Source organism: Vanellus vanellus (genome assembly GCF_965231255.1).
Source record: "Vanellus vanellus genome assembly, chromosome: 5".
NCBI lineage: Eukaryota > Metazoa > Chordata > Aves > Charadriiformes > Charadriidae > Vanellus > Vanellus vanellus.
In genome coordinates this window covers 6,349,840-6,367,662 of record NC_138910.1, presented here as the reverse complement: position 1 = coordinate 6,367,662, position 17,823 = coordinate 6,349,840, and the positions used below count along the sequence as shown (strand labels likewise).

General features: G+C 34.4%; 1 protein-coding gene across 1 annotated transcript in view; it reads right to left on the bottom strand.

The window, feature by feature from the left end:
- LRP1B (LDL receptor related protein 1B) overlaps positions 1–17,823 on the bottom strand; it is a gene marked incomplete at both ends in the record, with an annotated part of 773,038 nt that overhangs the window by 179,954 nt on the left and 575,261 nt on the right. The window contains 7 exons of the mRNA XM_082483434.1: positions 1,076–1,200; positions 1,492–1,643; positions 1,798–1,924; positions 6,861–6,990; positions 7,401–7,535; positions 14,536–14,667; positions 16,550–16,671. Coding sequence (XP_082339560.1) covers positions 1,076–1,200; positions 1,492–1,643; positions 1,798–1,924; positions 6,861–6,990; positions 7,401–7,535; positions 14,536–14,667; positions 16,550–16,671 — 923 coding nt within the window. The remainder of the gene's footprint in view (positions 1–1,075; positions 1,201–1,491; positions 1,644–1,797; positions 1,925–6,860; positions 6,991–7,400; positions 7,536–14,535; positions 14,668–16,549; positions 16,672–17,823) is intronic.

The following is a 17,823-nucleotide window of genomic DNA, read 5'->3' as shown; positions in this document are numbered from 1 at the left end:
CATGCAGAAATACTTAGTAAAATTAATATTCACGTCTGAGAAATGATTTTTTTCAAAACTATTTAAAATTTCCTTTAGAAAAAAAAGACAGTTTTTCTTTTTGATTGTTGAAGATGTTTTCTTTCAAAATGCAAATTTCTTTTTCAAGTCATATTTAATGTGGTTATTTAGGAAAGATGTACATAAAAGAAACAGGATCTTTGGGTATGTAATGTTGTGATTAAAGCAACTTTTGAGCGCTACCAACACCAGAAATATATTTGTATTAAAAAGTTTATCTTGTATTATAGTAGGATTTTAGTCTTCTCTCTTTTTGAATACTTTTATAGAAATTTTTGTCTGGATTGACTGGTAGCAGTTTGTTCTGAGGAAATCATCATCATTTTTGGTAGACCTTTGCTCACTGACACAAGTTTTTCAATGTCTCTTCAAAACCAGAAATTTAGGAAAAAGATAGCCAGAAGTAAGATTATTCTTAGTCAGGTAGCAGAGAGTAAAATTTAACCATTGATACCATAACTCACTGAGAGTATAAGTTTTTGCAAAACAAATCGAATATAAAGGAAACAGGTTTATTTACAAGGTCTCTTCCCACCCAAAAAATCCTAGGACTCAAACCCAAGGAATTTCAGAAAATAAATATTCGAGACACAGAGGCTGGGAATTTCTAGCTGTGAAAAAAAAAATATTCTGGTTTGCTTTCCAATAGAAATCTGAGACTGACTGAGATTACTGCTCTTTAAAGCACAGTTTAAGGTCCCTCTCATTCCCAAGACTGGTTTTTGCTTTTCAAAAAAACCCCAAACAAATAAAACCAAACTCAAAACAAAACCACCAAACCTGGAATGATAGGAAGTGTTTTGGTTTTATATTTTCTCCTTAAAACAGTCAGAAGAATTTTAGTAGAATTTGTACTATATGTTTTCTTTAGTACTTTAATTTTAACTTAAAAAAAATACTTCAAAAGTAAAAAGTGGAGATAAAATCAGTGATTACTTAACTTTTGGTATGCTTTAATATACATAAAAAGTAGGTGATATTAAAACAATTAATAGCATCCTTAAGAACAGCCAACCTTTCTCTCGTGCTCTATTAAAGACTTTCACTTCCTTCAGGTTTATTCCAAGGCCAGTCCTCATGGTCACAGCATCCGTGGCCTCATTCTTGTGGCCTCTTCTAATAGAGCCATTTGCATGTGCTCTGCCAAAAAAGTTGAAGATGTCTCATCAACAATCCTCAACTAACTCACACCAAACAAATGACTGAAGGGCAGTGGAGAGTTCGCCTAACAGAAGATTAAGAAACCTTTTCTCATCTATGACACTGATACGCTTTAGCTTCCAGTATCAGAAATGCCCTTTCTTTGGAAATTGCGTAGCTTTCTGCGATCCATTCTGTGACCTTGCTAAGGAATGGCTAATCCTACAGAGGTGAAGCACCTGGCACTGAAATAACATTTTGAGACGCAAATACTTATGAAAAATAAATTACCTGTCAGACCAGTAGATGTAAGCTCCAAACACCGCGACTGAAAACATATCCACATTGCTCCCTGACAGCACAATCTCCCGATTCCCTCCACTCTCAAGGTCAATTCTTTCTATCTTGTCGGTACGAGCATCACACCAATATAATTTATTTTCCTAAAGATTAATTTCAAAGGAAATATCAACAGTCTTGTCCAAATATTTAATTAAGGGTTATTAAGATTACATCAAAGCGGAAGACCAGCTGGCTTTAATGAAACATAACAAATACTGTACATTTTAACATATACTGGAAGACAAAGGAACTAACCTCATAGTCGACGGAAATTCCATTAGGCCATGCAATCCCCAGGCTCACAAGCACAACCTTCTCAGACCCATCTAAGTGCGCCTTGCCTATGCAAGGAGTCTGTCCCCACTCTGTCCAAAATAAGTACCTAAATAGTTATAGAAATTGCCAATTAAAATACCATCAAAATAAGAGTCAAAAATGTGTGATACTGCACTTTAACTGGAAACAAAATGCATCATTACCATAGGTATTTAAAAAACAAGGCTCGTGCCTCTAAATAATCTTAAGAGATTAAATGTATCATAATACTTGTTTCATAGAACACTTTGTTGAGAGATTTTTTGCAAATGATACATATGAAGCAATTCTTAAAACTGTAATCGATCAGTCAATATGCAATTCTATTCCCTAAAGAGTTTAGCTTTACGCTTGGGAAAATAAAAGCAAATTAGAAAAAAAATTACTGAACAGAAGCTCTCACATCTAATTACTAGCAAATATGATAATATAAGAGATGTGTGTCTAATTTAGAAGTGTCTTAAACATGAAGCAGTGAGGAGCACTGTGGGAAATAGTAGAGCAAAGGGATTTTATTTGGGAAGAAAATATTTCTCCCATTCCCCCTAATGCACGTGGGAAAAATCTGCATCTTACCTAATTTTAAATTGCTGTTTACATACTGGCACAGAAACATCACTATCTCGGGGTAAGACGCTAGGTCAAACTTCTGCCTTGACCTCCTGCTTCTCAATCTGTTGCTTTAGGTATAGCAAAATGAGGCCAGTGAATCTACACAGAGCACTTCCTTTACTGACCAGTAACCTACAGAATAGCTTTAAGTAAATGTCTATGTGTCTAAAAAAATATATATATGTACATATATTTGCGTTAAAATGTATTATAAACACACACAGATCTATATGTTCTGAGCAAGAAATCTCCTTCTAAGACAACATAACTGAGGTCTAGTGTGTTACTCTTCCCCTGAAGGGAAGCATTTTGATAGCAAATATTCGTAAGCACACACTAAAACATTGTTTAATAATACGCTGTACACAACATCAGTAGAACATGTAAAACCATTCTCCGTTGTTTTTCTCTGTGTGGAACGTATATGTTAGTCTGTTTTTAAAAATTACAAAAGTCTGCTGTGCATTCCTAGCCTGTTAGACAACCCCTGAGTCTGGCGATATCACTATGCCAATCTATTGGTATATTTGATTGGATGACTGCAGATACGTGATATAAAGTGGGATAAAAACGGGAGAGGGAAGAACAAATATGGATCCTATAATTAGCTCATCAAATTTATCTTCTGAAACATTTTCTGCCTTATTTTGGCTCTAAATGTAGGGCTTTCTGGCTATAATAAAAATGAATTTGATTCTCATACTTCTTGACATAGCAAACAATAATACAAATACTAACTACAAAATTTATACCACATCAGGAAATTGAACTTCTACATTAGCTAAATTAAAAATCTGTTTTAGAAATGTTAAAATAGACAGTATTAGCCAGCTGGATATCAACAATCACTGCTTAAGTTTAATACAACTTTAACCAGATTACTAACAGAATTGAGCTTGCTTTTGGGCACCTACTCAGAGATATTTTCTTAACACAGGGCATCAACTAAATGCTGACTACAGAAAGGCAGGCATTCAATATACTTGAAATAAACATTCCATGCTCTTTCCTTAGACTAGTTATTCTGAGGAAAACAAAACAAAACTAAACTAAATAAACCAAAAAACTCCATAATTGGCAGGTTAAATGACTCTAGAATCCCCCAAAGAAAATCCTGAGTAGTTGCTAAAAATGTAAGGCAAGTTGCTTAATGCTCTCCTAGAGCATTAACGTTTATAAATATATTGATATATAAACTTACAACATAAACTATTAACTAGTATAGAAAAACTTGATCTTCCCGTATCTTCCCAAAAGGTCTGGGAAGTACCATCTAAAATACTTGATTCCTGGACCTTTGTAGGTAGCAATGTGCTACCGACACATTTGCTGTATATACTGCAATGCTAGAATAACTATGACTCAAGTTATTTTGGAGATGCAAGTGGTGGAAATTTGATGTTGGCCTAGAGTCAAATTTAAAAAAAAAAAAAAAAAAAAAAAAAAAAAAAAAGACTTCTTTGGAAAAAATTAAATCAGAGTTTAAACCCCCTTCCCCTTGCCCTGCCCCAAACCCTAAACACAAATGAAATTCCCAAAATGTTTTTGAAGGAGGCATCTTCAAAGTCTAAGAATTATTTCAGTATGAGCTTAACTCCACATTTCAATCACAATTCTGAGCTTGAGAAGAAAACTATTACTCAATTGGAAAAAAAAAAAGTCAGCCAAGTGTGTGTTCTATTAAGAAGTATACCTGATGAGGGACAAAGACACTCCTTTGTAGGACTACACATTCTTAACTTGTTCCTTGGTAACAATAATAACGCTACCAACCAGCTGAATCCTGGCTGCTTCATATCTTGGTATAACTGGCAGGTTCAACGAGATCTAATAACTGCTATTTTCCTTTCCTTTCTTATAGCTGTCAACTCAAGCTTCAAGAGAAATGAAGAATGTGAAGTCAGGGTAAGGGGAGGGAAGAATACCTTTGAAAGTTTTGCCTCGTAAATGGAAAGAGATATGACAATAAGCCAGAGGGTGAAAAGGCCTTAATCTTCCCACAGAAAGGTGTATCTGTACTTCACAAGCAAAACAGTGCTATCCTTCTCCTGAAGAAACTTTGATTGGAGACATCTCAAGACATCATTTTGTGTCAAAGTATTAAAAAAAAGAAAGATGAAGCTTACCTACCTTCACAGAAGATATACTGTTCTACCAAACGTGTAAATTATATTACTCTTCCTATGTTTTCTCAAGTATTCTAAACATGTCCAAAAACTAACCATAAAACTCAACCAGATCAAAACATCTAAGGCATGTTTCACAACTGAATGCATTTCTACATTTAACATTTCTCTTCACTGTTTTTTGTTTCAAGTGCAATAATTGAAACTCGTCCAAATTACATTTTACCTACATTTTATTAATATCTGCTTCTTGGTTGCCTTACACTGTTCAATTTTAAGACCTAAGAAGATGGTTCAGTGGCATCTCTAAATAACCATTAACTTAAAAGCAGGAACTGTTTCTTTCCAAAGAATCTTGTTAATATTGCTGGCTATTATTTCATCTGCTTATGTGCACACTTACCATTTTTGGTAAAATAAAAACATGACCTGTTGAGTTAGAAAGCATCATGTGAAAATATTTTCATTATAATAAAAAAAATCCACACCTGAGTAAAAAAACAACTTTTCTGTCAATACCAGTATTAAATAGTATTCTGTCAAGGGTTCTGCATTTACTCTTCCCTACGGCAATTGTTAAATGCCGGATCTCAGCTACAATCCATCTTCCCTCTCCAAACACTGCAGAAGAGTTGATTACACTTTTTACCATTTCTAGTTGAAAATAATGGATTTTATTTATATAATTAATATTATTTTAATATCTAATTGTTCTCCAGAGAAACTGCATCTGCTGCACTTAGCCCTCATAGACTTCATGGGGGCTTTTCCTTTCCTTTGATGTAAGAAAGGGGTGAAAACCTATCTGTATACGTGTACAGCAAATACATTATATAAATGTGGAGGGAAATTACACTGTAAATTAATTACTGTTTTGAAGAAGTTTGATCTACCCTTCTCTACCCTTCTGGTTAGGCTTCTGTGTACTTACCTTCAATTTTTTGTTGTTGTTGTTGTTTTTTTAATCTTTTTTGTAACAGAAGAGCACAGCTATTCTGGTACATTAAAGACAAAAATATAATAATCAATTCAGCCAGATCCTGACTAGGATCTGGAGAAGATCCTACTCTAAAGAACAGCATTAATCTTAAACTGTTAGCAGATAACGCCAAGCAACCGGTGCTGCTATATGAGCACAGCTGTAATGATTTGTGGCAAAAGCTATTACACGATGCAGAAAATAAAACAAGTTATTGCTTTCAACTTCATTCTAGTCTACAAAATACACAGATCACTATGTCTATATTCTCACAGAAGAAATCATGGCAAAGACTCAAACAGCATTTAGATCACTGGTATCAATCTGGTCTCAGTGAGAAGTCAGAAATCTTCATTGCTATGGCTGCAAACTCCTCTGAGTACAGAGACTGCTTTCCTGAAGATAGTGAGATATGGATTTGATTGAATCTGGGGAAATTGAGCTACAATGTCATCTCTGGCTTTGGGGGTAGGTGGTTGCTCAAATACTTCTTTAAGATTTTGATACACACCATTTAGCACTTCCCTTTTAGCAGTGTAGTACTTAAACCCACTGAGTCTTGCTCATATGCCTTCTCCTCTGAAAGAACATGTCATACCCCCATAAAAAGAAAAAGGGAATTCTTCACAGAGTTTACTGCTTCTGTTTTAGTTGTAGCTCCACTAACAATAGTTTTGGAGCTGGAAGGGGACAGAATGTTCTCCATTTCTGTTAATGCTGCAGTGTAGTCCCTACTCTCAACAAATAGTTGTATGAATACAGATGTCATTTTTGACCACCCTTACTTTCTTACCCACGTGCTTCATCTCCCATTGCTTTCAGCCACCCTGGGCAACCTCCTTGGTTGTTGTAGTGGGATGTTACGTGACTCTAGAATTTATAACTACCAAGGACTACACTGTTCTACCATTTCATCATGACTTTGAGGTCTTCATTAGCTAATGTGAATTCCTCGGAATTGCTGGAAGCTTAAAAACAGATTTAAGCATGCTTCCAAGCAACGTCCAAACTTCAGTTGAAGTGATCGTCTTAGAAAATGAAAACTGTTTTTTAAAGAAAGTACAGTATGTCATGTATACAGAAAGCAATGAAAAACCTCAGTATATGATAAGAATAACACTTCCTTCCACCTGTGCTTAATTTACAGTAGACTAGTTTCCAATACAATCCTTTTGGGTTTTATTAAATGCTTATCTACTAGAATGAAGGCCTCAATGTACTTATCGAAGAGCTTCAGTGCTAGCATGCAAGCTTTAAAAGAAATGCAAGTAGCCATGCCATGTTACCCTTTTTCTGGGTGTACCGCAATAGATCTTGGCTGGTCCAAACCCTGGGATATAATTACATATCGGAATGAGCCGTTGAGCCTGGCAACTTCAATTAAGTTGAAGCCATGATCCGTCCAATATATGTTACCTAGGAAAAATACCTTGAAGTTACTGGAAAAAGAAAAGACTACTTGAAAAGTGTTTAAATCTCAAGTGTGTATGTTAGGACCAGAACCTAACTGCTCTATTTTAACTTATGTATCTTAAATTTGTAATTTCCAGTCTTACTGAGCCTTCTGCTTTAAAATATAAACTTGTATTCGTGGTTGTCACCGTTGAGACAGTCCATCTAAGAAAGCGTCCAAGATATTTAAATAATTTTTTTGTCTGTAGTAAAACTTCAAAAAACAGTAGTTGTACCTTCAAAGAAAAATATCTGGACATTTGGAATATTAGAAATTAGAGCTCAAAGCAAACCAAGTTATTTAGTCTTGAGCTGAAGATGCAAGAGCGTACTGTCAGAAATCACGACAATTCCTGAAGCAGATAAAGACCTACCTGCTATCCAGTCCACTGCAATGCCTTCAACTCTTCCCAAACCATTTGTAATAACGTCTTCTTTCCATGTTTGGTCTCGTTTAGATCTGCTAATTTTGTTGAAACCCATGTCTGTCCAATAGATTGTATCATTTCCTATAAAATACACGGCAATGATTCTTAGATTAATTCAGTTACTTCAGTCCAAGTGTCTACATCAGTAACTGTAAAAAATGACAATCATGACTTTATTAATTTGCCTCAGAGTAAAGAGAAGACTGGTATCAAAACTATAATCTTCAATTCCTCATTCTTTTGCCTTTTGTTTTTATTTTATTTAAATCAGAATTCTAGGTTTTCTACTGGTTGTGTAGTACTGCACATATAACACAAAAGGGCCATGATAACAGATGCAAGCGACTTCCCCTGTTAAAAATCACAATAAATATGTTGTCCTTTTTTTTTTCTAATGGTATAAATGTTTGAAAAACATATTATTTTATTTATTAATCATCATTCCAAAATATTTAGGGGTCTGAAAAACTACAGTGTAAAACTGCCTATACAGCCTTTTCCTTCAGTAATCGTACAGATTGAATTTTGGCGGTATGAAAAAATTTAACTAGAAAAAAAAAGTGTGATGTTTGATAGTGATAGACTGATAATAGAATAAATTTACTCTATCCACAATTAATCCTTTATTTTAAATGTCCTGACAAGCTTTCACTAGGAGACTTTTTTGGTGGTTTAAGGCATTTCAGGTGTCTTCCCTGCCATTCTGCTGCAGTTGGCTGTCCATAAGGCAGAAGAGAGGGAACACTATGTAGTTTTAAAATACAAACCTATTTTCATTGACCATTCAAACTTGTGAGTCAGGCTGAGAATTTAGAGTGGCCAAAGAACAAATATACCCTCCTCTTTGTTGCCACAAAGTGCCCTTGATAAAGAGATGGGGCAAACATCCCTCAAGCAGAATTCTATGTATTTCCATTGACAGAGCTCCGAGTTAAAAACACAGATATGCTGCAAGCCACGTTCTGGTTTCAAAGTCATCAGCTGGGGACCTCCCGAGTGAGCTGTTTTGTCTAGGAAAGACATTGCTCAGAGAGAAATAATATTTTTTCCTTCTTTATTTTTTCATACTTTATATATCTGCTTTTAATTCCATAAGAGACAGTGTGTGTATATAGTTATATAATATATATATTCCTATAGATGAATATATTGCATCTATAAATAATAAAAACTTTTATATAGCTGCATATATATAGACACATATATACACGTGTATATGTGTGTGTGTGTAAGGAGAAAACCAAAACTTACACAGATAACAGTCAATTCCAAGACCAAACCGGTTTGGTGAGCTCAAGAACCCTAGCGACACCACCAATAAAACAAATGACAAATTCTGACTTCAAGTATCCCAAACATATGGTTTGATTATCACATACAGGAGCCATGTATTTTGCTACTTTTTTCAAATGAGTATGAAAATTACACAGCTCTTAATCCTAGCTGCACATACATTCAACAGTAAGATACTGATCTATTATTGTGTGCAAGCGTACGCCAAATATCCTTCACTAGAATATAACATATACAGAATTACTACAAAATCTTATCTGAAAGTACATAGTTAATAAAAAAGAAATTCTATCTATTCTGATTACCAACTGGATAAGCCATTCTACAAGTGAATTTTATGTATTTCATATTCCAGTTTAAGTCATCTCCATAAAAATAAACCACTTTGTATTCATACTATGACTATTTAAGTCAGCCACAGGAGCAAGAATCCACATAACAGCTTAGAAACTGTTATAAGAACAGAGATCAACATGGTTTCACTTCCATGACTATATCTTAATGTATATAGCACAACTGACTTTGTACTACTGTTTTCTTAAAATAGTGTTTTTCAGTAATCCAAAAATTCAGACAACTGAATTACCTGGATTTGCTTCCAGATAATCATGTTAAAAAGTTAAAACCAATTTAAAAGATCATATTTCTCTTTAAAATATACCATTACAGACAAAAACCATTAAAAGATCATCTAAATGACTAATTTACTTTCTGTAAAATGCAATATTTTATGAAAAAGCTTCATTTTGTTAATAATAAACGTTTTCCCTTAATACACAATATACCTGAATATAGACAGGTAGAAAGCAACTAATGATTATATACAAGTACAAAAAAGGATGCTGAGATGGGCAGACGTAACTTCAGAGATATAAAAATACTTCCCAATAATAAAGGAAAAACAAATTTTCAAGACAAATATTACAGGGAATACTATTTTAACATCAGTCAAATTAGATTTTTATTTAGTTGGTAGTATTCCTGTAAAATGACCAGAATTTTTAAGCAGATCCTCTCTGTTCTAATAACAAAAAATTATGTAAGCAGTTTTGGGACTGGAACTAACCAGGGAAACTTAAGTAATATTTGCTGTGTTGGAGGAAGTTCGCAAAGCACATGCAGTTCACTTCTAGAAAGTGCCCTTAAAAGTAAATGCTAACAGCTTGAATATGTAAAGATAATAATTACTCAACCATACATACACTGATATTAAACGCCAGCTAAGACATAATTTCTTTAAAATTAACATATTATTTTACAGTCCTATGCCTCACTTGCCTACCTTTGTATCTTGAATTAAATATTCATTAAACTTATTTGTAAAACACATTGACAATGACATTTTGATGTAATTGTTCGAAGATGCTCCAAGGAAAAATTTTTTTTTTTTTTTCTGAAGTACTGATAAAGGTAATTTATTCACAGCAATGCAAACCTTTTCAGTCATTATGTTCCATACATTACATTGGACAATTTTTTTTACTTTTCAGGTACGTCATGACACCTTAAGAAAATTAAAATATATATATATTCTTTTGCTGTACAGAGTGAAAATATCCAAGGAAGTAGTTGTCACCAAACTAATAAAGATATCACTACAGCATTTGCTGAGTTTCAGTGTACGCTTGGATACAGATGGTAAGATCCAAATGAGAAACCCCCTCTCACTTTATGGAGATCGCAATTTTTATGGGTTCCTTTCTGTTAATAATCAAAGTTCTCCGTATCTCAATAAAACATGGAGTAACATTCTAAGTAGGACTCAACCACTGATGACCCGTGCCATGCAGAACAAGCTAACAGGAATTCAGATTAAGTAACTGGCCTTTATTTTGGTTTAGTCTGTTCACTTATAAAGGTGGGTGACGTTTTCACAGACCTGTGCGTCAATGCCGTTTCTGCCAGGTAGCACTATTAATATTATAATTGCACAAACCTGTTTTATTTTCCCAATTACTCTGAAAAATAACAGACGTGAAGACAAAATCTCCATTCATTCTGGTTCCTGAAGTCAGTTCTGGCATTAGACAGATGGAAAGAAGGCCTATACTCAATTTGGAGCCTTCAGCATCTATTTACCTATTCTATTGCTGGAGCGTGGAGAGAAGAGAATTACCTACAAATGGCAGTTGCCACAAAATGGCAAACAACTGTCTGCAACTGTACACAGCTTCTGCAAGCATTTTGCTAAGTGGTGAGCATTAGTAACCATGGCCTCGCACAGACGCCTGCAGTCCACAGGCAGCTTATCAGCAAACGCTGAAAGTTAATTCCATTTAACGCATTAGTATTTTGCCAATAAAAACCTGTAACTCAAAATTCAACATACAAAATATGTGCTGAATATCACCCCTTTTGTCAGGCCTTGTCAGCTTAGTCTGTAAATGTTTAAAATGCTTATGTCAACGAAGAGAGTAAAATCTGTTCTCCTCCCACCTGTACACACCTGCACGTACACCACAGGTACCAGTGCCCGGAGGCACAATGATCGCATGAGTAAGAGGGTGAAAGAAAACGGAGGCAAAAATGTGGAAAACTATGTGACACAACACCTCTGGGTTCCCAGCTCCCACCAAGTCCAGCAAAACTCGGGGAGGGACTGGGAAGCCTCTGCTTTTCACAGAGGCAAAATCTTGCAAATCTTAAGCTGTTTCTGAGATGAACTACTGCAGAACTGAAAGGGGCTCAGCAATAGCACTATTCTTTCAAAACTAGCAACGATTTTAGCTATTACTCCACCCTTATGGAGGCTTTTGGGCACTAATGAAAACATCCGTGTAACCGCTCTGCATTGTACTTTAAAAAGACAGAAATGCTACTACTCATTAAGTAGTTTGTGCCCTCTAAGTCCGTAGGAGTTAAAGTAGTGTCTCCTGATGAACAGGATCACTTACTGGGAGACTGTCCTGGTTTCAGGTGGGATAGAGTTAATTTTCTTCCTAGTAGCTGCTGCGTTTTGGATTTATTAGTTTGACACATCAATTTGAAGACCATCATTCTGCAAATAAACATGTTCTCATTTCTTCAACACTTAGAATGCCCCTGATATCTTAAATACAGTAGTGTTTCTCTGCCGTGAAGATTCTCCTCCAACCAGAGGAGAACCAACTTCCTCCAACTTCAACAAATGCAAACCGGATTCTAGGGTAAGAAGTATGATGAGCTTCCCGGAATAATGTTGAGAGGAACAAACAATGCCATCATTTTTAACAATATAGAAATGAATGACTACTAGGATCACACCCAGTTTTACAAACCTATGTCTTAACACTGGCAACCTCTCTCCCCAACAACCTCTAAAAATGTCCAAAGGTCAAAACTACTCTTGTAGTTCTTTTATGAGAATTTAGAAGTACAAAGATATAGGGAGAGAAAAGGTGCATTTATCTTCTACCTCTTCCATGCCTGCAAAAAATATTGCTGTAAGTCTTTTAACTAAAACACGCTATACTACGAGTATATCTTAATGTATTTTAGCCACTCTGCAAACCTAAATATTACTGACAGTAGATAAGAATTTGGGAATGTTTCACGATTAAGAATGAAACACAAGCAATAAGCACTAAGTGAAAAGAAAAAAAAAAAAAAAAACAACAACAAACAAACAAAACCCAAGATGAATTCTGGAAGTACCTCCACTTGCCTTCTGAATCATATTTGATGATCAAAGGTTTTACTAATGAATTCCGAAAATTCAAGGTAAGGTATCAAAAGTATCAAAATGAGAAAAACAATTGCTATTTAAGCTGAAGTGCTGTTGAAAGCTGAATTTCTTATAACACAGTATCCCCTTGTGATTTCACTGCTACAGAAGATTCACATTCATGTTTAGCAATGCATTTGTCACTGTCAATCATATTCATGTTCCTTGTACTGATCATCACACAAGTGGTGAACCTCATTCGATTTCATCCTTCCTCAAATCTCATTTTTTCAAAAAGCTAAAATTTAGTACATGTATCTTATTCTTCCAAAATATTAATTTGATATTGGCTAGTGAAGTCCAAACAAAGGTCTCTAAAGTAGGAGCTAGCATACCCTATAAATAGACTACGCTAAAAAAATCCCCAAACCAAAGAAAACACAAGATGCAAAATCCCCAATAAAAACCTAGTATCGGTATTTTAGAATGAAAAGATGGAATTTCAGATTTCTGTATTGCACATCATAACTTTGTAAAGCTTGCAAGACTTGAATTCAAAACCGGTACTTTTTAAGGTAAGTATACTATAACAACAAATATAATCCCTGGAAAACCCAATCGCTTTGTCTTAGTACTCTCTGTCAGAAACATGCGTAGCTACCACTTCTCTGTCATCCTGTATCTTTCCAGGAATAGATGAAATCAGCTCTATTATGATCTTTCCCATCCAAGATATGTGTGGAAAGGCACTGGCTTTTAAGTGATTTTTATGTCTCAATAGACTGTGACTGAACTATACCTATGATATAACGAAAGGTCTAAAAATTAGCAGTCACTGGTTTGAAAGAAAAATATACAAGTATGAGGGCACTGTAAAATGTTGAGTGAACTTGGAATTTTGCTAGGCAAAGCAGAGGTGCAAGAGCATCAGTGAAGAACGAAGGCCAAAAGAAGAGAAGACTTCAATGAATTTAACTCCTAACCTGTTAAGAAAAGGTTAGTGATATTTGTGTGATGAAGTAGTCAAACAACAAGCAGAAAAAGGTTTGTTTTTAATATGAAGGCATATATTAACATATACTTAAGCAAAAACTTAGGCTCTCTCAATGCTGAATTCCCAGGCAGAATTTATTTCAAAACGAAAAACAATGGAGTATGACAAAATAATTGTATGTTTCAGGAATCCAAAGTCCATATGTATATAACGTAGGTAACTTAAAATTTTATTTCTGAAGTGCTCATTTGTAAACTCAATGGGTACCAAAAACAGCTCATGAGAAAATCAGTTCAGAAGGAAGGCTGGTCAAAGAGCTAATGGCAAAAATATGGAGATATAAGATGTTTTCAGGTCACTACTTGGTCACAGATCTCTCATTTTCTGTAAACTAACCAAAAATTCCTAATGTCTTTGAAGATATTCAGACACCTTTTAGTACCAGTGGGAGATGTACCCAGTTACTTTTCAGGACTGATCCTTCATTTCTTTCCATCTTCTTCCATGTGCATGCAAACCAGAAACCTCCTAATTTCAGAGGGAATTTTTGATGCTACCTAAAGTGAAAACAGTTTCCTATTTATACACTGCAGTGAAAAGGTACGTAGTGTACTTAAGATAGAAATGGTTGTTCTTCAGGCTGTTAGAACATCTGCTTCTAAAAGGAAGAAACAGGTACCGAGTTGGCTTGTAGGCTGCAGTGAAGTGGCTGAGCTTTACTGGACAGAAAGAAAACTATCCCACTCAGCTGTCAAACCCACCTGCTAGGTACAATACGTAGGACTAAAACAATTCAGTGGAAAAAATGTCATGCCAGGAACAAGCTTTTTTCTATGAAAAAGGAACTAATAAAACCTCCTTTCCTACAGATTTGTGACTACCTTCTGTAAAACCACGTTTCCCACTCAAGTTCTCAGTGATGTCTCCACTGAAAAACAGTGTATAGTGCTGCTAATTTGATCTATACATACATAATACATGTTTTTCTATTTACTGTAAATAATAAATAGCTAGAGGTTAACACTAACACACAATCAACTTGAAATATAGTTGTAAATACTTAGAAGGTTTGAAAACTGGGGACTTATTTCATTTATAAGAATAGTGTACAATATTTACCATACATACAATAAACTGTACATAATATTTACCTGCATGAAAGTCTATGCCAACAGCAAATGAAGTTCCAGATATAGGCATTAAAGCATCCATTTTATCATTTGGATCAAGAGGAATTCCTCTAATCCCTTCATGAACAGAATACATAAGAAATGATTCAATACCTATGGGAAAAATAAAATAGCCAATGAGAGCAAAGTGGAGACTTCCCCAATTAACAAGGCTTGAGGAATTGACAAGCACTAGACATGGTTTTCCAATACTGCTCCGTAGTTTTCCAGAATAACTCCATTTCTTTGAAAAAACAGCCACGAATTGTTATGGTGTATTTCTAATTCAATGATAAATGCAGTTTCACAAAGAGAAGGGAATTACTGTCCATTTCAATCATCACCTTATAATTAAGTAATTAGTGGTAATGAAAATTAAAACTTAAGAAAATGTTTTGAATTATGAAAAGTTTAAGAATATTTTCAGTGCACATCTGCACTTTATGCACATATTCAGCAAGAGACAATTTTTGAAGAACATATGGAAAGCAGGACTCAAGACTGTAAATTGTCTTTTGAGGCATGGGATTTATCTCATCTCAATTAGTCATGCACACTTCCTTTACAGACAATAGAGAGAAAGACATAGTTTTAGGGAACAATGCAGCTGATTCATTTGAAATGTCTACTTTCGTGTTAGATTAATCACACCCCAGATGCACCTATTTCTAGTAAGTAGGAAGAAAATCAACTGTGTAGAGTTCTTGCTATGTAGTCATTCCCAGTTGAGATGAATCACACCTAATTGTTGAAAACCAAAATTAGAACAAATACTTTGTTGCCCTAATCTGCTTATATATCAGAACACTCCTAAATTTAAGGGAAATTATGCAGCATGACGATACATAACTCATTATTGAAGAATTTTAGCTACCATACACAAAAAAGCTCCCTTTTCTTCACGCCAATTCTTTGAATATTTCGTTCTTTGTAAAGAACTAGCTAGAAGAGACCCTAAGAATACAGCTTAAAAAGTTTCAGGTAGAGAATTAGAAAGTTTTCTCCAAAGCAAGAAGAAATCTAGCTAGCAAATGAAAAGAACAATGCCAAGCACGTATATATGTACAGAACCGTACTTGTCAGTTTTTCTCCATGAATTTTCAAGACAGAATAAAAATGTTTTTGATTCATGACCTCTTTTTAACTGAAGAAAAATTTAATCATAAAAAGCTGTTATGATCTAGAAAGTAGTATAGCTAGACATAAAGGAGGAATACATTTCAAATACACAACAACCACCTGCTTTACCTTAACCCACAACTGAAATCTATAAATATCTGAAGAAGTAATTGTAAAAGTAAAAATTACTATTTTTAAAAGAAATAAAAAACATTAAGAACATGCTATTAAGTCACATATGAAAAGCACTGAAGTAGAAAAGCCACATTTATGTTGCTTAATTCCGCTTCCATGTATATTCTACTGTTAAGGTAGCAAACCCTCACAGGAATAAGTAGTATTAAACTTATACAACTATAAGGTACCTTGACCATAAGGCTGTTTTGTATTATTCAAGGAAAAAGTAAGACTTTGGATGTAAGCTACGTTTTGATTATTTTCCTGCTCAAATAGACGAATGATTAAAAAAAATTAATCAGGCCTTACTTTATATTAAGGGCAATACAATAGGATGAGATACCCAACCTTTCAGATACTGTAGCTTATAATTTAGTTTAAAGATAAGGCATATGACCTTGAACAAATATGTATTGTTATTAACAATGGCTTAGATGGTTTGCTTTTCTGCCTACATTTAAAACAAAACAAAACAAAACATATTTCTCAGAGTTTCCACAAAAAGCTATGCAGATATAAATAAAGAAATGAAAAGCTAAATTTAAAGTCTGTCCTAACCACAACAGTCATTTCTCTGTTACTGCTTTAATCAAACTTATTAAGTATGGTTATTTAACTTAAAATTATTAAAGACAGTTTATTTACTCATTACAGCATTTCCATAAAACTGAGTTAAAATAAATATGGAAAGCCATTTTACCTTTGCATGCCATGCGGTTTTTTTGAAGGTTGTAGCCTACTGTACACACACAAGTTCTGGTGTTTTCTGACGTTGGTAAACAAAGCTGGGAGCATCCACCATTGTTTAACTGACAGGAATTGCTGCCTATAACATGACGGGAGAAGACACAAGAGGAATCAAAATCTGAACAGTGCAATCCTGACTAAAAACAACTGTTGACATCAATTTATTAATATTAACAAAACCAGATTTTGTGCAGCTAGCTTCTAGAAAAATTGAGATACACATAAAATATTTCAGGTAAGCTACTAGTCATATACCCTTCCATGCTTCACACTTACAGCATTTTTACTCTGCACTTAGATTAGGGGATTTTTTTTCCTCGGAATATTTTTTTTTTTAATAACTCAGTTTTCTGAGTGAGAATCTGCCTATTTTAAAGTAAAAGCTGAAACTTAAAACTGAAAAGAGTACATTAATTTTGTAAGTAGCAATGCTGAAATCTCACTGATGTTAATCTAGAAAGTGTATCTTATTCTAGATCATGATCAAATCATTAATCATACTGTATTCATTCATCAAATCCTATATTAACCTCGTATCTTCATGAACCACGATTGGTTTAGCATATTTAAGATACGCTCCATTGTGATCTCACAGATCCATGCTCCTACTTCTTAATTAGAATAATATTTACTTTTAAGTAATAGATGAACACTTTTTAATAAGAGTTATAACAAACATTATACACAGTACAATAAACACATCTCAGAAATTTGAAGCTTCATGAAGAAACATTTAAGGCTACGAAGGCATTCAAGGAATTAATTGATTACAAGTTACCAAGTCCACATGAATCAGAGCACTTCTTGTCGCATTTATTTTTGCATTCCTAATTTTGAAGTAGAAACCATTTCTTCATTGTAAAAACATAGATATTTTCTAATGATCCAACCATAAAAATGGAAAAGACAGGTGAGGTTTCAAAGCCTCAAGTATCCTCAAAGGGACAAATTGTAAAGAAAGGAAAAAAAAATAATCTAGGACATCAGATTTGTATTCAAATCTACAGAGCCTCATCACATTTGCTCTCGTGTCACTTTGTTTTAATGAAACGCAAGATGCATACAAAATATGCAAAGATTCTTTAAAAAAAATTGTGCAAGTGTAAAGCTGAATCCCGTCTACACTGTTTAATTTTTATATCCTTTTGGATATAAGAACTATATCCATCCTTACATTGCTCCGTCAAATATGGATCAGCAAGGTGACATTTCATTACACAACTTCAG